The 22,943-nt window shown below is 57.4% G+C and overlaps 2 protein-coding genes across 2 annotated transcripts; one reads left to right on the top strand and one right to left on the bottom strand.

The window, feature by feature from the left end:
- Positions 1-839: 839 nt before the first annotated feature.
- On the top strand, positions 840-5,000 carry ENH_00071670 (CAM kinase, CDPK family TgCDPK1, putative; the record flags this gene model as incomplete). Its single annotated transcript, XM_013577323.1, has 9 exons — positions 840-1,108; positions 1,498-1,698; positions 1,871-1,965; positions 2,295-2,377; positions 2,800-2,972; positions 3,483-3,625; positions 3,939-4,079; positions 4,421-4,539; positions 4,863-5,000. The coding sequence occupies 9 exons, from the start codon at positions 840-842 to the stop codon at positions 4,998-5,000; spliced, it is 1,362 nt and encodes a 453-aa protein (XP_013432777.1).
- A 3,244-nt stretch (positions 5,001-8,244) lies between these two features.
- On the bottom strand, positions 8,245-22,419 carry ENH_00071680 (hypothetical protein, conserved; the record flags this gene model as incomplete). Its single annotated transcript, XM_013577324.1, has 7 exons — positions 8,245-9,600; positions 9,846-12,248; positions 13,199-13,279; positions 13,719-14,055; positions 14,308-16,157; positions 16,448-18,420; positions 18,606-22,419. The coding sequence occupies 7 exons, from the start codon at positions 22,417-22,419 to the stop codon at positions 8,245-8,247; spliced, it is 11,814 nt and encodes a 3,937-aa protein (XP_013432778.1).
- Positions 22,420-22,943: the final 524 nt, after the last annotated feature.

Below are 22,943 nucleotides of genomic sequence, written 5' to 3' on the forward strand. Positions count from 1 at the left end.
TTGTGCAAAGATAAAGTAACCGGGCAGGTGAGGCTCATTTGCTGCAGCTGCTGCTGAGTCTGTGCGTCAGTTTCTTTCATCTCTCTGCTTCCCTCTTCAATTCTCTTCCTTTTTTCGGCAGTGTTCGAGGACTCGCCCTAACGGGAGCTTGTTTTTGCCTCTCTGCTGCCTCCTCTGCTTTATTATTTCGTTTTCAGTTTTAATTGTGTTTATTTTCTCGTCAATTCGTTCACGGTTGTTGCGGGCCGTTTCGGCTTCACGCTGGCGCCTGCTGCTGTCTATGCGGGCGGCTTTCATGTGCCCACGTAGATGAATTTGCATGTAAATATATGCGTATGTGAATAATATATATTTTATTCGTATGTATGCATGCATTTATCTCGTTGCGGATAGATATATGTGGGGGCATGCTCGTATATTTGCTCATTTGGTATGTTGCAAATATACTTTGTTGTATGGGCGCAAATGGATGTGTGGGCTCTCCAGGGGACTGCGCGGCGGAAGCGGCCCATATTACTTGCATGCATATTGTCATAATAAATCTTTGCGGAATTCAGATTTAGTTACAGTTTAGTTGACGAAATTGCAGCTAGAATTGCAGTTTCGGGTTGGCTGACCACTGCTCCTGGCGGTGTTGCCCGTGTTTCACGCATAATGTGAGCGTGAGGGGAAATGGAAGTAGGATTATGAGTATATTTGGGGACATACTTCGTGATTTGAATCTGAATGAGAACGCGAACGTGAATGGGAATAGTGTGATTGTAAAAATATAAACATGTATGTGAACGGGAAAGTGAATATGAATGCGAGCCAAAGTGCGAGTATGAAGTTGAATACGAATGGCAGTTCAAATATGGCATTTTTCTTGCGTTGTGAATGCCTACGCGCTGCAGGAATATGCCGTGAAGGTGATTTCAAAGCGGCAAGTGAAGCAGAAGACAGACAAAGAGCTGCTGCTCAAGGAGGTGGAGCTCCTTAAGAAGCTGGACCACCCCAACATCATGAAGCTCTACGAGTTCTTCGAGGACAAGGGCTACTTCTACTTAGTCACGGAAGTCTATACCGGCGGAGAGCTCTTCGACGAGATTATCAGCAGAAAGAGGTTCAGGTGCGGACGCAGTGCAAACTCGAAACCCTAGACGCTTTTAACCCTCAGGCTTCAGCTGTAAATCCATTTACCTGATTTTTCAGTCAGACTAGAAGTTCAGTGGCCTGTTAACTTCTGGCGTTAAATACTAAACCCTATCTGGCAGAGGCAGAGCTCAGTTTGACTACCAACAAGATGCTCTTAGCCCAGCACCTTTCTGCAAACCTAAACGCTAAACCCTCATATCTATGGGCGCTGGTCAGTGTGCTGAGAGCGTTTTTGGGGCCTGAAATAGGCGGAAGCAATACTCAAAAGTTTAAGGTTTAGAGTTTAGGGTTAGGGTTTAGGGTCTGGGGTTTTGGGTTTCTGACTGGCAAGTTTTTCTACTTCTGGCGTGCTTCTGGCTTCAGCGAGGTTGACGCCGCCCGCATTATTCGGCAAGTGCTTTCGGGCATTACGTATATGCACAAGAACAAAATCGTTCACAGAGACCTCAAGCCTGAAAATCTGCTGCTGGAAAACAAAAGAAAAGATGCTAACATTCGCATCATTGACTTCGGCCTTTCCACTCACTTTGAGTCCACCAAGAAAATGAAGGACAAGATCGGAACGTAAGACAGCCTTCTGCTGCTGCTTTTTGGAGCTGCTGGCCTGCTGCTGCTGTAGCTGCTGGTATTCGTGCCTATTCGCTGCTGCAGTCAGGCAGATCCAACTGTACAGGCGCTGTGGTGGCGACGCTTCTGCATGCTTCTGCTGCTTTTGCTGTTTCTGGTACTGCTGCAGGGCCTATTACATTGCCCCAGAGGTCTTGCATGGGACCTACGACGAGAAGTGCGACGTGTGGTCCACAGGGGTCATTTTGTATATCCTTCTATCTGGTGAGACGAGGCTGTCAGGGCTGCTGTTGTTGCTTCAACTGTTGCTGCGGCTGCTGCTGCCGCTACCCCTATATAGCTGCTAATGCCACAGCTTACAACCCCCTTTTTTAGGCGAGAGTCATTTGCTGGCTAGATTGTTGTTTGGCGGCCTTTGCAGCTAGCTGTTTCTGTGACTAGCTAGCTGTGTAGCTGGCGAGAGTCATTTGCTGGCTAGATTGTTGTTTGGCGGCCTTTGCAGCTAGCTGTTTCTGTGACTAGCTAGCTGTGTAGCTAGCTAGCGGTACTGGCGGTCCTGACGCTTGTGTCTTGGCTTATGTTTGGGTCTGCAGGATGCCCCCCATTTAACGGGGCAAACGAATTTGACATTTTGAAGAAAGTCGAAAAGGGAAAGTTCACCTTCGATCTGCCGCAGGTCCGTCTTGTTCTCCTTTTGGCCGGGTTCCAATATCCTATGTTTTCTTCTTGCCGTTGATTTGTTTTGTTGCTGTGATGATTTCTTGGCGTTTCTTTGTAGTTTATTGCTGTTTTTCCTGTCTTCTTTTCAGTCCACTCTGCGCCTGTAGTCGTGTCATTCTGTCCGGTTGTTTGTCTTGCGGATTGGTTGCTGTGTGCTCTCCTCCTATACTTTTTGTAGCTTTTGAATCCTTGGTTGCAGAAATCTTGTTTCCCTGCCGTTGTCTCATTCGCTGATTACTATCATTTTGCTTTCTCGCTGCTCAACTTTCCTCTGGATTTTTCTGTTCTCTGAGGGTTTCTTTATGCTGCTTCCATCTGTATCGGTGTTGCCTCATTTCTTGGGTCTTTCCTTTTTTTGCTGCTGCTGCTGCTGCTCAGTGGAAGAAGGTGAGCGAGCCAGCCAAAGACTTGATTCGGAAGATGCTGGCGTACGTGCCCACAATGCGGATATCTGCACGAGACGCCCTCGAGCACGAGTGGCTCAAGACTACAGACGCAGCCACTGACAGTATTGATGTGCCTTCGCTTGAGAGCACCATACTTAACATCAGGTAAGGCCCTGCTGCCCAGGCTACTGTGCTGCTGTGTTCCACTTATCCGTGATGCTGCTGCTGCCGTGCTTTTGTCGGTGGTGGTGCATCTGTGTTGCTTCTAATGCTAGTGCTGCTTTAATGTTAGTGCTGCTGCGTTGCTATTGATAGCAGCGCTGTTTGTATTGATGCCTGTTGTGCTCCTGTTACTTCTGTGTCACTGTCCTCGTTGGTTCTCGTTGGTTCTCGTTGGTTCTCTGCTTCTGTCGTGTTGCCGTCCGCGATGCTATTGCTACTTTGTTGCTGTTCGGTTGCTGTTGCTGCTGTATTGCTTTTCGTGGTGGTGTTGCTGCTTTGTTGCTTTTCGTGATGCTGCTGCTGCTGCGGTGTTGCTGCTGTTGTTGGTGCTGCTGCTGTATCACGTTTTGATGGGTAATGGGTTCTGTATGGCTGCATGCGTGGAACGGGGTTGGTGTAGCTGCTGGGTTTTCCAATTCTGCAGCTGCTGCTCCCGCTGCTGTCATCCTGCAGACAATTCCAGGGAACGCAGAAGCTTGCCGCGGCTGCGCTGCTCTATATGGGCAGCAAGCTGACCACCAACGAAGAGACAATTGAGCTCAACAAGATTTTCCAAAGGATGGACAAAAACGGAGATGGCCAGCTTGATAAGCAAGGTGAGTTGGCTGCTGAGGTGCCATTTGACTAGCTGTGGTAGCCAAATACCTAAGCTAGCTGGGGAGGTAAGCTAGCCATTCGGGCTAGCTGGGCAGACTGCTTTCTTGGCTGTTTCTGTTGTTTCAAGTGGGTTAATAGGGCCCTGTCTGCGAATGGTATTATGGCGGACAGGCTTTATTTGCTTTGCACTTCATATAACCCTGCTCAGTCACAGCTGCTGCCGGTGAAGAAACCCAACAATAAGAGCAATGGAGGTTGTTTCAAGGGAAATAAAATAATAATCTGTTTTGCTGTGGCTGTGCTTCGCTGCAGAGCTTATGGAAGGCTACGTGGAGCTGATGAAGCTGAAGGGCGAAGACGTTTCGGCGCTGGACCAGAGCGCCATCGAGTGCGAGGTGGAGCAGGTGCTCGACGCTGTGGACTTTGACAAGAACGGCTTTATAGAGTACTCAGGTGGGCCTGGCCAGAGGCAGCTAAGCAGCTCTTGTGCACCAGAAAGAAAGCAGCTAGTGCGCAGCCACAGGGAGGCGCAGCAGCTGTGCAGAAAGTGCGGCCAGGGCAGGTAGCAGTCGACTTGGCGCGTAGAAGCTTTAAATGAATTAGATGAAAGATTGAAATGTTAGACAGACACAAACAAGTAGCGAGAGAGAGTAGTTCCTAGATCGCGGGCTAGTTGGGCGTCTGACTCCCAGCCCTGCCGCCGAACTTACATACAGTTAAGTGCTGTTGCTGCAGCTGCATGCATCCGGGGCTATTTACAGTAAAAGTGAGTGCTTTGGTGATGAATGCTTCAGAGTTCGTCACAGTGGCAATGGACCGCAAGACACTCTTGTCTCGCCAGCGACTGGAAAGAGCTTTTGGAATGTTCGATGCCGACGGCTCGGGCAAGATTTCCTCTTCAGAGTTGGCCACCGTAAGCTCATCTTTGGCAGCTCATTTTTGTCTTTGGCGCAGTGTTGATTTCATTCCATTGGCTTATTTTCTGTATCCTTTACTGTCGGTTCCAGCTGCAGTCTAGTTTGTGCTTCTGCACCTGTGCTTGTTGCATAACTGCATGAACATGTGTGAAGCCCTGAGGTGGCGGGAGAGAGTGGTATGGCCCTTTTTCTGTTTTTAACATTGAACATCCTCTGTTCTTTGTTCTTTGTTTATTTCACGTAGTTGGCTGTAGCTGTTTGTAATTTAATGTTTCTGCTGCTGCTGCTGCTGCTTGTTTGTGCATTCGTGCGACTTCAGATATTCGGGGTGAGCGAGGTCGACTCTGAAACCTGGCGCCGCGTGCTCGCGGAGGTGGACAGAAACAACGACGGGGAAGTGGACTTCGAGGAGTTCCGGCAGATGCTCCTGAAGTTGTGCGGAGACACCGCGGCGTAGCTAGCCAATCGGGTAGCTAGCGAAGCCAGCACGGGGCGAGCTAGCTAGCAGTTAGGCAGCTAGCCCGCCAGTGAAGCCAACGCCTAGAGAGGTGATAGGCTACAAATATGGAACGAAGGCTCAGAGTGCGATTAGGAGCCTGTGCGAGTCAGCTATCCAGCCGCGCTGGCTAGCTAGTTAGCTGGCTAGCCGGCTGGCTGGCCAGCTAGCTGGCAGTATGAAACAACGAAATAGAAACTGGCAGCGAGCCTAGGCCCAGATCAGGAGGGATTTCTTGTCGGGGTCGTTGTGTGCCCCATACATTTTTCTTGGTGATGAAGACAGGTAACAAACACGCAGACGCCAGGAAGGAACAGAAGCAAAGAGATGAGCGGCTTAGTACAAGGCTTGAGGGCCTCGCTAAGTGTGCCGCTGCGTGCCTGCGCCATCCCCACTAAAGAACTTGCTGCAGCACCAGCAGCGGCAAAGGCGGCAAGGGCAGCAACACGAACATGTCGGCAGCAGCAGCAGCACGAGAGGAACGTGGTTTGCTTGGGCCGTTGCGCATCCTTTGTAGATCCGGCTGTTGCAGCAGCAGAAGCGGCAGCCGAAGTAGTTTAAGGGGACGTCTTTAAGGCCTGTCTTTGCTGTGTGCAAATGCTGCTGGTTTGTCTTGAAGTGAAGTACGCAACAGAACTGCTCCGCAGCAGCAGCTGCTGTCCATGCTCCGGCAGGCGCTCACGCAGTTACCCCACAGCAGCGGCTGCGGCTCCTGCAGGAGCAGCTGCTGCTCTTACAGCATCAGCTGCTCCTGCTCTCCCTGTTTTGTGCAATCGAGGTTTGTCAAGCGGCCTTGGGTGCGCCTATGCAACGAGGGATGCAGGCTGCAGCATCAGCTACTGCAGCAGCGACTGCAGCAGGCACTACAGCATCTACAGCGGTAGTTATTGTGACAGCCACAGCAGCATGCTCTGCTGCGGTTGCTGCGAGGAGGAATCGCGCTGCGATGGCATCTACTGCTGACGGTGCTGCGGCAAGTGCTGCTGCCACCGCAGATAGTGTTGCTGCGGCTGCAGTTGGCATCTTTTATGCTGCAGCTAGCGTTGTTGCTGCAGTGCAAGGATTGGTATTTGCCTTTATTGTATTGATTTCCCAGAGACAGGGTTGCAGAGGAAGTAGAAGTTACAGCAACTGTTGTGGCGGCGACAGGAAAAGGCGTAGCTTTTGCTTCGTCCAAGGAGCAGCCAAACGCATTGCAGGGGAAATATTTATTTGAACTTTTGTAGACAGAAGTACTGCAGGGTGGACTAGGCTGTTAAGATACAGAGCAACAAGAGCCCCAAAGGGTACACAGAAAAGGTATTAGTAATGTATCCCTGCGTCTGTAGTGGAAGGGAACGGGAAAATTGAGTACACGGAGCCCGCGACAGCGGTTCAGAAGGAGGTGAAATGAAGTTAAGGAAGAGAAAGAATTAGCCGTTAGCTGCGAAAGGTAGAATGCTCAGACAAGGAAAAAAGAAATTCAAACTAGAAAAAGAAGTTACCTGGTAATTCTTCGTGCATCCATCCCCACCCACGACCACGAGAACACGTGCAAGCTCAGAACTCTTACTTTGCCTCTTTCAAGTGTCTACTCTTGAAGCTAACTGACTGACTGCCTGGTTTTAACGAGCAGCAGAAGAAATGGGAAGTAGAGCCAGAAAAGGCAGTGTGGAATGTCAAGGGAAACATAACCCCGCATGACTGAATTTCAGGAAAGATTCACGAAACACTCACGCATCTATTCTATTGTACTTCTGAAACTTGTACTTTGCTGCCCAGCAAGTTCCTTTAATAGAGCTTTCTGTAGCACCAAGAAACTCGTAGATCTTCACATTTTCGGCGCTCACATTTTGGCGCCAATAATTTGTTTGCTGCAGTCTAGCTAGGGTTTGTAACGCTCCAGCCTTGCAGAGGTGAACGAAGGAGCATCTCAGAGTGATATTTAGGAACTTTTCGTCCATGAACTATATGTGTATTCTGAATTTCTCATATACATATATATGCATAAATATGTGTAAGGGCACGTGCAGTGAATGAAGTGACAGAGGTCATGAAAGCGTACAGGGGGAGTGATTTCATAGTTAAGGAGAGAATATGCCAGCAGCAGCAACAGCAGGAGCAGCAGCTGCAGAAGCAACACCTTCTGTCTAGTATTGTAGTTCCCGGCAGCGGCAGCAGCCCGTAGTGGCTGCTGCTGGTGCCCTTGGGTTTCTTCCCCTCCGTTTCCTCGGGCTTGCTCTCCTGCCTCTTTCATTCTATTCACCGCGTCTGGCTATACAAACTAAAATATGCAAATATATATATACATATATATATATATTATGTATATACCATAATATAGCTGTGGAATACATATGTTATTCGCAGATGCAAAGCTCCTAAATGCCACTCTGCGTGCCTCTCTATGTAAGTATATTCATCTCCTCCACAGCTACTCCTTCGTGAGCCGGCTCTAAAATAATAATTGAAAGTACATGGATGATATATATTACCTTCAGCTGCAACATTATATTCAACTTACAGGGCATATACATTCACCTTTCAGGGCATATATATGTATGCATATATATAGATATATATACATATCCTGTACAGTAAATGTAAATGTAATGGTATAGATATGCTCATGAACATGCATATATGCATACATGTATACATAAATATAAGTGTACATATATATATATCGTTATCCATTATCTTAGTATTCCATTAATATAAAATACATATAGCATACTGTGGCATGGCTAGAATATCTATTAACAATGTGTCATTTGCCTATGTGCAATAACACTTCAGATTTAGTACATACGTACGCACATGCATGCGCATGCATACAGCACATCACAAAAATTAGTTCTCTGGTGGCATATCCACTTTTTGCAAATGTTTTTTATCTGCATGCAGATTAACAAGCTTTACAAATGATTTCAAATGTGCCTTTGCCCACATAGTTACAAAGGTCACCCACAGCTGCGCAGCAGCTGTGCCGCAAACCGTCACGGCCGTGTTTGTGGCTGCTGCTGCTGCTGCTGCTGTGGCTCGGTCCTTGCCGTGGCTGCTGCTGCTGCTGCTGCTCGTGCTAGAAAACGGATGCGGGACTCGTGCAGCGAGCAGCCTCCGCCACCGCCTCTGCTGCTGCTGTCGCTGCTTCGAAGTGGCGGCAGCCGACGCGCGCCTAGGCTGGCAGCAGCAACAACAGCAGCAGCAGCAGCAGCAGCAGCCGCTACTCAGGCAAAGCTGGGGACACCGAGGCCAGCAGCTCTTCGGGTAAGGGCAAACCTTCCGGGCCATCTGTTTCTGTTTGTCCCCAGCTGTCGCCTTCAGGCAGCACAACAGACCGAGAAGAAAGAAGGGTTATTTTGCCTTCGCTCTTCCACGCCAGCAGCTTCGTTGCTGCAGCACCTGCTGCTGCTGGCTCTTTCGGCGCTGCCGCTGCTGCTGCTGCGCACTCCTCAGGGGGCTGCCATATGCCGTGCACAATCTGGGGGTAGCCCAGTGCTGCTTCGGCTTCTATTGCTGCTATTGCTGCAGCAAGAAGACAGTCTCTTCTTGTGGCGCTGTCTGGTAGACATTTTGTGTCTCGGAAGCTTAGGCGCACCCTCTGCACTCCTGACCCGCTAACACTTCCTTGCTGCTGCTGCTGCTGCTGTGGCAGCTTTGGGGGGAGCGCTTGGTGCTGCTGCTGCGGCTGCTGCTGCGGCTGCTGCTGCTGTTGCTGCTGCAGCTGCAGTAGCTGCTGCTGCTGAAGATGCAACAGCCCCTGCTGTTTGCGGCGCTGATCGCGGCGCAGCAGCAGCGGCTGCCGCTGTGGCAGTAGCCTTGAAACTAATCCATCAACAGCCATGAGACCCTCTAAACCCTCGACACTAAAATCTGGCGACAGCAGCAAAGCTGAACCTGTCTGCAGCGCCACACTTCTGCTGCTGACCCGCAGCACCCGCGGCTGGGAGACGAGGAAGCCGGAGGGGGTTCGGACGCAGCTGCAGCACGAAGCAGGCTGGCCGCAGCAGCAGCAGACGCGCTCGGAAGGCCGCTGCCGCTGCTGCTGTCGCTGCCGCTGAGCACTGCTGGGCGGCGATGACGGCAAAGTTGCTGCTGCTGCTGCTGCTGCTACTGCTGCTGGGGCGGACGCTGGCTCCTGCGACGAAGCAGGATCTCCGGGGCAGGCGAATCGAACGCCCGCATGATGAACTCGGTCTTCCTTGTCTCTTCCGCTGTGCATTCTAGTTGCTGCGCCTCCTCGTGCTGCTGCTGCTTCTGCTCTTGGCGTGAAGTCCGCAGCAGCTGCTGCAGCAGCACTCTCGCTGGCACTCGCCTCTGCCTCGGGGCTGCAGTAGCGAAGATAGAAAAGCCCCGGAAGGCCTGGCACTTCGCGCACACCTTGCAGAGTTTCTCTGGGGGGAAGCCCCAGGCCCAGCACCACCTCTCCGGCCACTGCGCTGCTGCCGCTGCTGCTGCTGCTGCTGCTGGACCGGCCGGTGGCGAAGTCACAAGCAGGCAAAGGCGCGGATGAGCGGCAGAGGAAGGAAACGGCGTTGCTGCTGCTCTCTACGAGCTGTATAAGAACTGCAACGCGCACCTGAGCACAGTCAGCAACGCAAACAGCAGCAGGCGCTTTCCAAGTTGCTGTTGTTGCTGCCGCTGCAGCAGAGGCGCTGCGGCAGCAGCAAACGCCAGCGCAATCATGCGCAGCTGCAGCAGCCGCGGCAGCAGCGAAGCAGATTTTCTCAGCTGGGCCTGCCTCCCAGCGCCGTAACAGCCATCCGCCTGCCCGCAGCAGCAGCAACAGCAGCAACAGCAGCAGCAACAGCAGCAGCAGGTTACCGTTGAGTGTTTGACTTTGGCCCGCTGCAGGGCCAGCACAACCGGGGGCGAGAAGAGAGTGGCCCACACCGAAAGGACTCCGAGCCAAAGCCTCTGAGTGTCTTGCAGCATCAGCAGCCGGAGGCGGGCGTTGGGGCTGACAGCAGCATCGGGGGGCCCCTCGAGGGGCCCCTGTTCGCAGAAGTTGTGCAAGTCATGCAGCACATCTGGAGGGGCCTGCAGCATGTGGATGATGTGTCGGGCTCTCCTGAGGAGTCTTTCGAGCTGCAGGAATCCGCGCAGAAGGGGCCCCTCTCCGCCTGCAGCAGCAGCAGCAGCAGCAGCTGCGGCTTCGCCGTCGGGGGGCTTCTCGCCGAGGGCCCTGGAGGCTGCTGCTGCCGTGCGGGCAGCAGCAGCAGCAGCTGCTGCTGCGTTGGTCTGCCGCAGCTCGGCCACCTCCACGGCCAAGTCCAGCGCAGCACAAATGCGCTGCAAAGCCTTCCGCAGATGGCTGTTGGGGGGGAAAGACAGACAATGCTCCAGCGCGTAGAAAGGAACTGCTGCTGTTGCTGCTAAGCAGCTGTGCAGCTGCGTGTGCTGCAGCATCGCCAGCCCCAAGCAGCGAGCCCCCACGTGGTGCGGCTGAAATGCTGCAGGGGCCAAAAACCACCGCACAGAAGCTTGCTGCTGCCGCTCTCCTGAGGGCTGCGACAGCAAGCTGCTGCTGTTGAGGAGGCTGCGGCTGCGGCGTGCGAGTCTGCGGCTGCTGAATTTGCGGGCTGCTGCAATGGCTTTGGCTGCGGCCGGCGGCGGCGCGTCCAGCGCTGCTGCTGCTGCTGCTGCTGCTGCTGCTGCTGTCGTCCGCTCAAACTCCCCCTCGCTCTCCTCGTCCGCGTCGTCCGTGTCGATCCCGGGATCGTCTCCTCCATCCTCAAACAAAGAAAGAAATAAAGGCCTTTGCCGCACTTGAGTTTGAAAAGCACTTGTGCAAAGTTTGTGCTCCACAACTACTGGCTTGGGAGGTGGGCCCCTCCCGGGGGCCCCCCCCCTCCGCATGGGGCCCAGCCCGCTGTTGCCGAAGGACACGCGCAGCAGCCCCTCTCCGGGGCTGTTGCTGCCTTTCCCGCTGCTGCTGCTGCACTCGGAGTCCCCGCGGCCTGCCTTGCACAGACGCAGCGGAGCAGCAGCAGCAGCAGCTGCTGCAGAGGCCGCCACGGAGCTGCCCGACAGCGGCGCCTCCTCGGGGATGTCTCGGCCCAGCAGCAAAACGTCGTCGCTGCCCTGCCCAACTGCTGCTGCTGCTGCTGCTGCTTCCGCCAAGAGCTCCTCTGCTGCAGCGCTTTCTGCTGCTGCCACTCCCTGCGTCTCCTCCCCAGCCAGCTGCGGCAGCTGCAGCGGGGATATTGTCGGGTAAGAGACTGTCAGCAGCAGCGGCAGGTGCTCTGCGTTGTCTTGAGCTTTGCTGGGCTGCGTGACTGTGCTGCGGACCCGCACAGCAGGGCCGCTGCTGAAGCTGCTGCTGCTGCAGCAGACCTCCGCGTCCCTCGTCAGCAGCAAAGGGGTGCTCTGCCACTCCTCAGCCAGCCGCAGCTGCTGCAGCACGAACCGCCGCCGCTCCCGCACCACACAGTACCGCTGCTTCAGCGGCAGCAGCAGCAGCAGCTGCTGCACCGAGGGGCAGATCGTGCGGCCCGCCTCCGTCTCTTCCGCAAGGGCGCCAAGCCAGCAGCGCACCTGCAGCTCCCGCTGCTGCTGCTGCAGCTGCTGCAGCAGCAGCAAGAAATACGCAGGGTCTCTACACACAGCGAAGAAGCAGCGCTGCGTCCTGCAACGAACCAAAAGGCTGCAGCTGCTGCCAGGCACAAAGGAAGCAGGAGTGCAGCGCGAGACGGCGCAGTCGCCGCCTTCGGCGTCAAGTTCTCTGTAGGCAGCAGCAGCAGTTGCTGCTGCTGCTGCCAGCATCAACTCGGCAAACGTCGCACACGGGTGCGGGGGCTCCAGCTCAGACCCTCCTGAAGCTGCTGCCGCAGCAGCTGCAGCTGCTGCTGCTGCTGGGTCTCCTGCAGCCGAAGGGTCCTCATCCTGCTGCAGCTGCTGCTCGATGATCTTCTGCTGCCTGCCGAGCTCCCGCAGCAGCAGCAGCAGCTGAAGCTTCGCGTGCTGCGCTGCAGCAGGAAGGAAGGCAGCAGCCGCCGGGCAGAGCAGCACGGCCCTTATGTAGGGGGGGATCTCTTCGTCTCCGTTGCAGCAAACAGCAGCAAGCAGCAGCGGCTGCGGAGACGGAGGCAGCGCAGCAGCTGCTGCTAATGAAGGCAGAAGCAGCAAAGAACCTGCTGCTGCTGTGGTCTCAGTGGGAGCCAGCCAAAAGGGTGCAGGCGGATAGCCGGGGGAAACGGCGTCAGCAAAAGACAGCAAATGAGACGCCTGCAGCAGCAGCACATCAGCAGCAGCAAATTGCTGCCTTTGTGTCACAAACTGTGGCAACAAAACGGCAGCAGCACCAAGTACAGAAACACGCAAGCGCCAGTTCCCCCGACAAGCCACGGCAGCAGCAGCAGCATTAGCAGCAGCACCAGCAGCAGCAGCAGCATTAGCAGCAGCACCAGCAGCAGCAGCAGCTGGTGTAGCAAACGCCATAGCACTGTGGGGAGTCAGCCATTCAAATGGAGCAGAGTAGCCCGTCGGAGCAGCAGAAAAAGAAAGACAGGCAAAAATAGAAAAGATAAAGAAGAAAATATAAAAAGATGATGTAGGGCAGTGCAGCAGCAGCAAACTCCTTGCAAGGCTATCTTCCAGTCTGGTGTTCTACCATAGCTAGCTGCCTAGCTAGCTGGCGAACTATCTGGCTAGCTAGCTGGCTGGCTGGCTAGCTACCCGGTTGGCCAGCTAGCTACCAAGTTGACTAGCTAGCTGTCTAACTAGCTGGCTAGCTATTTGGCTAGCTAGCTGGCTAGCTGGCTAGCTGGCTAGCTCGAGACACTACTGGCCTCCCATCCAGCGCAGACCCTGCAGAAGGTCTCAGTCGCGCGCAGGCGGAAGCAAGAGAGCAACAGCAGCAGAAAGGGAGCAGCAGCAGCAGCAGAGAGGCAGCAACAGAAGGAGCAGGAGCAGCAGCAGCAGAGAAGGAGCAGGAGCAGCAGAGAGGCAGCAGCAGCAACAGAGATGCAGCAGCAGCAAAGAGGCAGCAGCAGCAACAGATAAGGAGCCACAGAGGAGCCGGCACCGGCGGACGAAAGCACAAGCCGTATCCCTCAAAGCAGGAAAAGGAGCTACAAAGCAGCAGCCAAAAGAAAAGGAATGGATATAAAAATAACAATAAAAAGAAATAAACTTGAAGACAAAAAGAAGCAGCAGCAGCTGATAAAAAGGCTTACTGCCACCACAGAGTGCAGCACCGACTGCTGCACTACGCCCAGCGCCACCCAGCTAGCCACCGCGGAGTTCTCGCTAGCCGCCTGACCCGCACACGAAGCCACATCTAGCTGCTGCTGCTGCTGCTGCTGCTGCTTCTGCTGCTGCATTCGCTGCAACTGTGCTGCTGCAACTGCAAATTCCGGTGCAGGTGCGCCCAGCGCAGCCACTCGCAGCGGCAAAATAGGCGCGACGCCGCAAGCACACGTAACGGCGGCAGCAGCAAAAGCAGCAGCAGCAAAAGCAGCAGCAGCAAAGGCAGCAGCGAAGAGCGCAGCAGCAGAAGCCGCTGCGGTGCCGCAGCGACAACAGATAATAGCAGCGAAACTACTGGCAGCAATAGCAGCATTAGAAGTACCGGGAAGCAAAGTTGCCACAGCAGCAGCAGCAGCCTCTGCACCAGTCCTAACAACACCAGTAGCAGCAGCAGTAGCAAGTGCATGCACGCTGCACGAATGCAGCAGCAGCAGCAGCAGCAGCTACCTGCAGGAAGAAGAGCAACTTCTCTTTGAAGTGCTCTTGGCTCAAATCAATAAGACGGCCAACAGCACGGCCCAGGCGGTCTAAAAGTGCTCTGCGCTGCAGCCGCTGCAGCGCCACGTGTTCTTCCCACGCGGCCCCTTTCATTCCCTGTGCTGCTGCAGTTTTTGCTGCTCCTGCAGCTGCTGCTGCAGCACCAGTTGGCGTCTGTGCTGCTGCCGATGCCGCTCCTGCGGCTCCTACGCGGCGGCTGCAGCAGCTGCGGCAGCTGCGGAGACACTCCACCGCCTCTGCGTCGAGCGCTGCCCAGTCTCCTGCGATAATCGAAACCTCTGTAAACCTGCAGCAGCAGCAGCAGCAGCAGCAGCAGCAGCAGCGGGATCAATGGACACAACAGGCGCAGCAACAGCAGCACTTGTAGCAACGCAGGTGAGGAAGTGCGCAAGCAGCACCAAGTGACGAAATCTACGAGCGCCACAGCCGTTTCGCCAACTGCTTCAGGACGCATGCCGTAGATGCTGCTGCTGCTGCTGCTGCTGCTGCTGCTGCTGGCACTGCTGCTGGGCCTCCTGCTGCTGCAGCTGCAACCTACCAAGGATAGTGACACTTGAGAGTGAAGAGGAGAGGGCCAACTAAGGGGAAAAGCACGCGGGGACAAGGGGGCACTGGAATTCGCTGCAGCATCTCAGCGAACTGCTGCGCCTGCTGAGCGTGCAGCTGCTGCAGCTGCTGCTGCTGCTGCTGCTGCTGCTTGGAAGTCGAAAATATACCTGGTGTGCCCCCGCCTGACGCACTAGCTACAGAGCCAGCAGGCGAGTCAGGAGCTGCACAGTTCTCAGCCTGCTGTTGCTGCTGTTGCGTTTGCTGCTGCTGCTGCTGCTGCTGCTGCTCGTTCTGTTGTTCTGCCGCAGGTGTGGGTGCTTGCTGGGGCTCGCCCGCTGCGTGGGTGCATTGCTGCTGCTGCAGGTTCTGTTGCTTCTCCTGCAGCGCGGCTTGCTGCTCCTCCTGCAGCAGCAGCTTCAGCTGGCGCTGCTGCAGCGGCGAAAACGGTATTGGGTAGCTGCTGCTGATGACTCTGCGCTGCAGTGTGTCTGCATAAGCTTCTTGCTGCAGCACGCGGCCAGCCAGCTGGTGGTAAAGAGCATCCACTGCAACTTCCAGCAGCAGCAGCTCCGCCGATGCTGCTTCCTCTCCCCTGCTGCTGCTGCTGTCTCTTGCTGCAGCCAGGAGGCTCCGCACGCAGCCCACCTGGTGCAGCAGCTCGAAGCAGCTGCAGCGCAGCCGACAGCAGCCGCACACGTGGCCGCCTTCAGCTTCCTGCTGCTGCTGCTGCTGCTGCCGCTGGGGATGATAGTGTGGAGCTTCCATCGGGCAGCGCGCCACAGCAGGGTGCGTGGCGATTGCCTGCAGCTGCAGCAGCAGCTCGCCGTAGCGGTCGTGCTGCTGCTGCAGCTGCTGCTGCTGCAGCTGCTGCTGCAGCGGCTGCTGGTGCAGCCGGTGGCAGTACAGCGCCACTTCTAAGGGAACACTGGGCACCGGCAACGCCTGCGAGAATTCCTCTGGGAGACAAAAGTTGCGGCCGTCGTCGTTGCTGCTGCTGCTGCTGCTGCTGCTGTCGTTGGGCTGCGCAGCCTGTGGCGGGGAAGCAGCAGCAGCAGGCTCTGCTGCTGCTGCTGCTGCACCGAATCTGCGGTGCTTGCAGTTAGTAAGGAGACAGGCCTCGAGCGCCAAGTGCTGCTGAGAACCCAGCAAAGACAAAAGGTGCTGCAGATGAGACAAAGATGCTGCTGTTGCTTTGAGGCGGCGAGAGAGAGACACGCGGTCGCTCTGCTGCTGCTGCTTCCCGCGCATGGCGTCTTGCTGCTGCTGCTGCTGCTGCTGCTGCAGGTCGGACAGGGACTCGACCACGCTCGCATCCATGTCGGCCTCTGCGTCTCTGCACCGCGCCGCAGATGCTGCTGCTGCCGCTGCTGTCGCTGCTGCTGCATCTGCTGCTTGTTGCTGCACTGTCTGGGAGTCGTCTTCCACAAGGTTCTTGGGGAACACCTCTAGCGGCAGGTACAGTTGCGGCTGCTGCTGCTGCTCTTGCTGCTGCTGGCCCTGCTGCTGCTGCTGCAGCTGCTGCAGCTGCTGCACTAGCTGCCTCTCCGTCCGCTGCAGCTCTTTGTAGGTCTGCTCCGAGGCACCAAAAGCCCCCCAAAATGCTGCTGCGTCTCCCCCAGCGCGGCAGTAGGCCACAGTGGCGTTAAGTATGGCAGCATCAGACCCCAGGGCCAGTGCTGCTTCTGCTGCAGCAGCAGAGCAGCAGGCAGCAGCAGGCGACAGCAGAGACACCAGCAGCGGGGGCACCGCGCGGGCTGCATGCGAAAGACTCTCCGCCCAAGCAGCAAAAAATGGGGCCCCTACAGCAGCAGCAGCAGCGCGCAGGGTCCTCTGTAGGGCCTGCAGCACACAACACGCACAAGCACATGACGGGGGCCCTTCACAGCTAGCTAGCTAGCTAGCTAGCTAGCTAGCTAGCTAGCTAGCTAGATTCTCAGCTAGCTGATATTGGCGCCGCTAGCTAGCAAGCCTATAAGAGGCTGCTTCCTCGGCCCTTATGTGCTCCTGCTGGGGCGTCTGCGCCAAACCCGCAGCAGCTCTGTGGCTCTCGCGCGTGCGCTGCTGCTGTGCTGCTGCCGTGCTGCTGCTGCGCTGCTGCTGCAGTGCTGCTGCTGCAGTGCTGCTGCTACCTGCACGAGTCTGGCGCCCAGGATGAGGGGGGCAAGAGTCCCGACACAAAAGCGGATAACACTTCTTGCTTCCATGCCCTCGTTCCAGTGTCTGCCGAGCAGCAGCAGCAGCCTCTCAGCAGCAGGTGCTGCTGCTGCTGGCAGCAGCGGGAAAGCCACAGCCTTCAGGGTTTCTTCTTCTGCTGCACTGCGCACTTGGGCGCTGCTGCAAGGGCTGCTGCGGTCCACAGCCAGGCCAACTGCTGCTGCTGCTGCTACTCCCGGTGCAGCAGAGCAAACCTTGATGGCAGGCACTGCTGCTGTATCTGCTGCCATGGGCTCCTCTGCTGCAATAAACCCTGCTGCATCTGCTGCTAGTGCTGCTGCTGCTGCTTCTTCTTCTGCAAGATGCACCTCCACCTTGGGAAGCTCGGTCATGGGGGAGAGCACCATCGGCGCTGGCTCCTCCACAAACCCTAGCTCTTGCTGCTGCATTTGCTGCTCAGCTGCTTCAATCGCCTCCACAGCTTCTTCTGCGCCCGCTGCTGCTGCTGCTGCTGCTGCGGCACTAGCTGCTGCCGCCGCTGCTGTTGCTGCTGCCGCCTGCACACATGTGGTGGACCGGTTCTGCTGCGGCTGCAGCATGCGGCCTGCTGCGTCCCGCGACGATGGGGAGCAGCAGCAGCACCGATTGCTATCAACTGCAGCGCCAGCAGCAGCACTGTCACTGCTGCTGCAGCAGCAGCAGCCACTGCCCCAGGCATCACTGTGGCAGCGGCGCCTAATCATGGGTGGACAGCAGCAGCGGAGGCTCAAGATTCTGGGCAGTTCCTTGGCCGGCTCTTGCAGGGTGTTTTGCTTCAGCTGCTGCTGCTGCTGCTCGGGCTGCTGCTGCTGCTGCTGAGTCTGCTGCCTAGCCAGCAGCAGCTGCACAAAGCCAAGCTGCTGCTCGTTCTGCCAGCCCCACAACTCCGCCACCACGAACACAAAGACCCAAGACCAGAAGCTAACAGCTTTTCTGTCATAGGCGTCGCCCTCTAGCAGCCGCAAAAGGCACTCCACCAAAGCCTGGGGGCCCCCGGGGGCCCCTGCTGCTGCTGCTGCTGCTGGGGCCCCGGGGGCCCCCCGCAGCAGCCCCCAGGGGGAGCCTCGGAAGGGAGGCAGCGGGTCTGCGAGGAAACGCGAAGACTCAAAGAGCGCATGCAGCAGCTTGCTTTGCTGCTGCATTTGCTGCTGCACTGTTTCAGCCAAGCTGCGCCGGACATCTCGGGGAGTCAAGCTGCTGCGGCGCCTGTGCGTCGGCTGCCGCCGCAGCTGCTCCGGCTGCGGCCCGTTTTGCTGCTGCTGCTGCTGCTGCTGCTTTTGCTCCTGCAGCGGCCTGTAAGCTGAAACATCCAGACTCGTGTACCGGCTAATGTCAGTCTCCGCCTCCTGCTGCTCCTGCTGTTCCTGCTGCTGTTGCTGCTGGGTTTGCTGCTGCTGCTGCTGCCGTTCCGAGTGCTCAGGCTGCAGATCCGACTGCTGCTGCTGCAGCTGCGGACGCTGCGAATGGTGGTGATGGTGATGGTGGTGCTGGTGCTGAGAGGGAGCTTCATGCTGCTCAGATGGCACCTGCGGTTCCTGCTGCTGCTCCAGGTGCTGCTGCTGCTGCTGCTGCTGCTGCTGCTGGTCGTGGTGGGCCTGCTGCTGCTGGCGGCTGGGTTGAAGCGGCGGGGTGCGGTGCCTGGAGGGGGACCTGCGTCTCTTGGAGTGCAGGGCGGCAGCTTGTTCGGAGCTGCTGGCCGCAGCAGCAGCAGCAGCAGCAGCAGCAGGGTCGGTGGCGGAGAGCAGCACGAGCAGCTTGTCTGTTGCAAACAGCAGCTGCTGCTCCAAACTCGGCGACAGCAGCGGCTTCGACACATCTATACAAAAGTTGCCCCCGTGAGTTGCCTGGGCGCAGTGGTGCCACCTGTAGGGGGGGGGCCCCGAGCGCAGCACGAAGCTGACGCCCACAGCTGCAGCAGCAGGTCAAGACACGCAGCACAGCAACACTCTGCAGCCTCTGCAGCAGCAGCAGCAGCAGTAGCTGCTGCTGCTCCTGCTGCAGCGGCTCCTCTGCACGTGTTCGTGCTGCGGCGTTACGGCCGCTCGCGCTGCTGCTGCTGCTGCTGCTGCTGCTGCTGCGTAGGGCTCTTCTTACTCGATTTCCCATCAACCTTTCGGGGTATCTTCAAGTCGACGACGTGCAGCGTGATGCTTCGGCAGGTGCTGCAGCAAACCTTTGTGCTGCTGCTGCTGCTGCTGCTGCTGCTGTCGTCTCCACTGCGCAGCGAAACCCCGTTGCTGCTCACACAAACCCTCACCATTGGAGTGTCTACGCTTTGGGTGTCTGCTGAGACAGAGCCTTCGGGCCAGAAGCTCTTTGGGGGCTGCTTCCATCTCTGCCCCGTGTTGCTGCTGCTGCTGCTGCTGCTCGCGTGGCGACCCTGCTGCTGCTGCCGCTGCTGCTGCTGCTGCTCTGTAGCTGTTGTTGCAGCCGTCGGCTGGCTGAGCGCAGCGATCGCTGCAGCAAGCCCCGGCACCCCTTCGCTGGTCTCTGCAGCAGCAGCAGCTGCTGCTGCTGCAGGCGACGCAGCAGCAGCGTGCCGACTGGAAGCAGCAAGCGCCGCAAGAGCAGCAGTTGCTGTGGCGCTGCACTGATTGACAGCAGCAGCAGCAAGCTCGGATGGGGGCCGCTCGTCCAGTATGAGGCCCCAGTGGCAGTAGCAGGGGGGCCCCCCGGGGGGCCCCCCTTGGCTTTGATAATCTTCATTCAGCAGCGCCACAAGCCGCAGCAGCAAAACTCCTGTTGTGTCTTCTACGAGGGCCACTTCCACCTCCCCGCCCTGCTGCCCCGAGGAGGCGTAGCGTCTGCAGCAGGCAACAGCAGCAGCAGCAGCACCAGCAGCAGCAGCGCAGCAAGGGCACAAATGTGGGAGAAGCAGCAAAAGGACAAAACAGCAAGCAGCAAAGAAACACAGCAGCAGCTCAGACTGCAGGCTGAGCAGGGCCCCACACGCGAAGCGCAGCTGCGCCTCAGCCCGCACAGCTGAAACAGCAGCAACAGCAGCTGCAGCAACAGCAGCAGCAGCAGCAGCTGCTGCTGCTGCTGGGTATTGTGAATTGGCGCACCTGCAGGAGACGAGGCGCTGCCCCCCATAAGATGTTTTTTTGACACCTGAAAGGCCAGAAGAGCCCAAAGGGGCCAAAAGGGAAGGCAGCAGCAGCCGCCACTCAGAAGTGCAGAAGAGTTCTTTTGCTGCTGCGTCTGCTGCTGCTTCTGTTGCTGCTGCTGCTGCTGCTGCTTCCTCGGCCTCAGCCGCCGCCCTTGCTGCAGCGGCGGCGGCGTTCTCTGCTGCCGCCGCTGCTGCGGCTGCTGCTGCTGCTGCTACCGCCGCTGTGGCCGCTGCAGCGTCTGCTGCAGCAGCTGCCGTTTCTGCTGCGTTGTCGGCGATTGCTGCGCGGTTTGCTGCTGTTCCCGCAACAGCGCGTGCTGCTGCAGCGGCCGTGTCTGCTGCTGCTGCTGCTGCTGCTGCTAGTGCTGCTGTCACTACTGTGTCTGTGGGGCACTCCTCTGGGATCTCCACCTCCCTGTCCGTTGCAGCTGCTGCGCATTCCAGGCCAGAGGCTGCAGCAGCAGCATCTGCCATCATTGCTGCTGTTTCTGCTGCTGCTGCAGCACCAACGCCCCTGCAGACGTTAATGCCCTTATCAGCGAGGCCTGAGCCGCGCCTAGCCCCACACTGCTGCTGCTGCTCCTGCGGCGGCTGCTGCAGCTCGAACAATACTATGCGTGTCTCTGCCTGCCCGTCTACTGGCTGCTGCTGCTGCTGCTGCTGCTGCTGCTGCTCCTGGGCTAGCTGCTGCTGTTGCTGCATTTCTGCAGCACTAAATGGCGGCACAATGCGCTGAATAGAGAAGGAAAGAGGTGCTCCTAAGCTGCACAGAAGTCTAATGGAGAGCAGCTGCTGCTGCTGCTGCAGCGGCAGCAGGAGTCGCAGCCGCAGCAGACTTGAGCAGCCTGAGCCTATGCACGGCAGCGCAGCCAGTTCTGCCGTCTGTTCTGCTGCTGCCTGCTGCAGCGCTGCTGCAAGGCCTGCAGCAAGCCCTGCAGCTGAGCCCGCGGCGGCATTTGTTGCTGTGTCTGCTGCTGCTGCTGCTGCTGTTGCTGCCTCTGGTACTGCTGCTGCTGGCACCACACAGTGCACTGGAGGCCTCCCCCCTAAGAGAGGCTTTGTGGGGCACTCCCTCAGCAGCCCGCCCATTTCAAGCTGCACCAAATACGCAGCAGTCGGGCCTTCTGCTGCTGCTGCTGCTGCTGCTGCTGCTGCTGCTGCTGCTGCTGCTGATTGCTTGTCGACGATAAGATCCACAGCCAGCCAACGCCCCACTAGCCATGTTGTGATCAAGCACTGTCTTTTTGCTGCTGCTGTTTCTGCTGCCGCATCAAAGACATCCAGGCACCGCAACCGCAGCAGCAGAGGCGCTGCTAGCGCGGGCTGCTGCTGCAGCTGCAGCTGCAGCTGCTGCTGCTGCAGACGTAGCAGCAGCAGCGCGGCTTGCTGGAAGGCCGCTGCTTCTGCTGCTGCTGCTGCAGCAACACAGTCCACCGAGAAATTCACATTTGTGGCTGCCTTCAACCAGCCGCTAGCTGAGCTGTGCAGCACAAACTCGACGGTGCCCTGCCCTTCCCCCTGCAGCTCTTGCTGCTGCTGCTGCTGCTGCTGCTGCTGCTGCTGCTGCTCCTGGCCCAAGGGGTCCACAGAGACCCCGACAGGACACCCTAGCCGCACAAAAGCACAGTAGATAGGAGTGTCTCGCATGTTCTCGCTGCCTGCGCAGCTTTTGCTGCCGCTGCTGCTGCTGCTGCTGCTGCTGAGGTTCGCCTCTGTAGCAGCAGCAGCACTTTCAAGCGAGGCGCCACTGGTGCTGCTGCTGTTGCTGCAGGTCGAGCAGCTGCAAACACTCTTGTTTGTTTGCTCTGCGCCCGTGCTGCCCCTGCTGCTGTTGCTGCTGCTGCTGCCGCCGACAGCTCTGCCTACGAGAGCAGCGCAGCAGAAGCAGCAGCAGCAGCAGCAAACATGCATGGGCGACTGCAGCGCAGCCTTCGCTGGGGCCCTTATGCAATGGGGAGAAGCACAAGAAGAAGGAGGCTCTCTCCAGCTGCGGCCGTCTGCTGCAGTGAAGCCCCAGTGCAGGTACAGCTGCTGCAGCTGCTGCTGCTGCAGCTGCTGCAGCTGCAGCTGCTGCTGCTTTGCACACGCAGGCTGCAGGCCCCCGTGCTGCTGGGGCGGCAGCGGCAGCAGCTTCAGCGGTAGAGAGCCTTGGCTGCTAAAGTCAGCATCTTCCTCTGCTGCTGCTGCTGCTGCTGCTGCTGCTGCTGCTGCCCCCAGCTTTGCTGGGCCAAACGCGTCATCTGGGGTGTCGGGCTGCGTCGCTACTGTCTCGACAGCAGCAGCAGCAGCAGCAGCAGCAGCAGCGGGAGACGACCCCAGAAGGGCCCGCTGGAAGCAGCTGCAGCAGCCCCACTGTGGCAGTGGGGAAGCCTGCGCGCCATAGTTCAAAGGAAACAGGCGCCACTGCTGCTGCTGCTGCTGCTGCTGCTGCTGCTGGTGTTGCTGCTGCTGCTGTGCCTGCTGCCCCTCTTCCTCTTCGTTTTCTGCTGCAGCGGCAACCTGCAGCAGCAGCGTGTGGCTGCTGCTGCAGGTATCTTCACGCACAAGGCTGCTCGGGACGACCAGGGCCCTGTACGATACAACCCATTGCTGCTGCTGCTGCTGCTGCTGCTGCTGCTGCTGCTGCTGCCCGTCCTTCTGCGCACAGGCTCTGCTGGTAGTTCGAGGCCCTACTATGACGTGGCGCTGCAGCAACTCTCGCAGCAGCCTCTTCTGCTGCTCGCTGAACTGCTGCCCATGAGGCTGCTGCTGCTGCTGCTGCTGCTGCTGCAGGCTGGGCGCGTGGCCTGCAGCGCTCATCGCAGGGGCGCAGCTGCTGTTGCTGTGTACGGTGGCATTCCTACGTCGTGAAGCTGCTGCTGCTGCTGCTGCTGCTGCGATGGCTGGAGTTCGCCCGCGTTTCCCGGCCTGCTGCTGCTGCTGCTGCTGAGCTAGCTAACAATCCGAACTTGGTGCTGCTTGCTCCTCTTGCTGCTTCTGGCTGTGTTTGTCTTCTTGTGCTGCATTGCAGCAGGTCAACTGCATACGAGCAGCAGCAGCAGCAGCGGGAGCGGCTGCTGCTGCGCTGCTTGGGCGAAGGGGCTCCTAACGGCTGCAGCTGCTGCTGCTGCTGCTGCTGCTGCTACATGCACATAGCTTGGACACAAGACACACAAAGTTCCTCAGCCTCAGCGAAGAATGCTGGACAGTGGCGGGCGGCCGCAGCAGCAAGCAGCCTCCAGGGTCTGCAGTTTAGGGTTTAGGGTTTAGGGTTTGAGGCTTAGACTTTAAATCTCCGTAATATCAAGGGTTTTGTAATGAAATTTAGCAGCAAAGGGCGCCTA

The sequence above is a fragment of the Eimeria necatrix genome, genomic scaffold (assembly GCF_000499385.1).
Source record: "Eimeria necatrix Houghton genomic scaffold, Enh_scaff6, whole genome shotgun sequence".
Taxonomy (NCBI): Eukaryota; Apicomplexa; class Conoidasida; order Eucoccidiorida; family Eimeriidae; genus Eimeria; species Eimeria necatrix.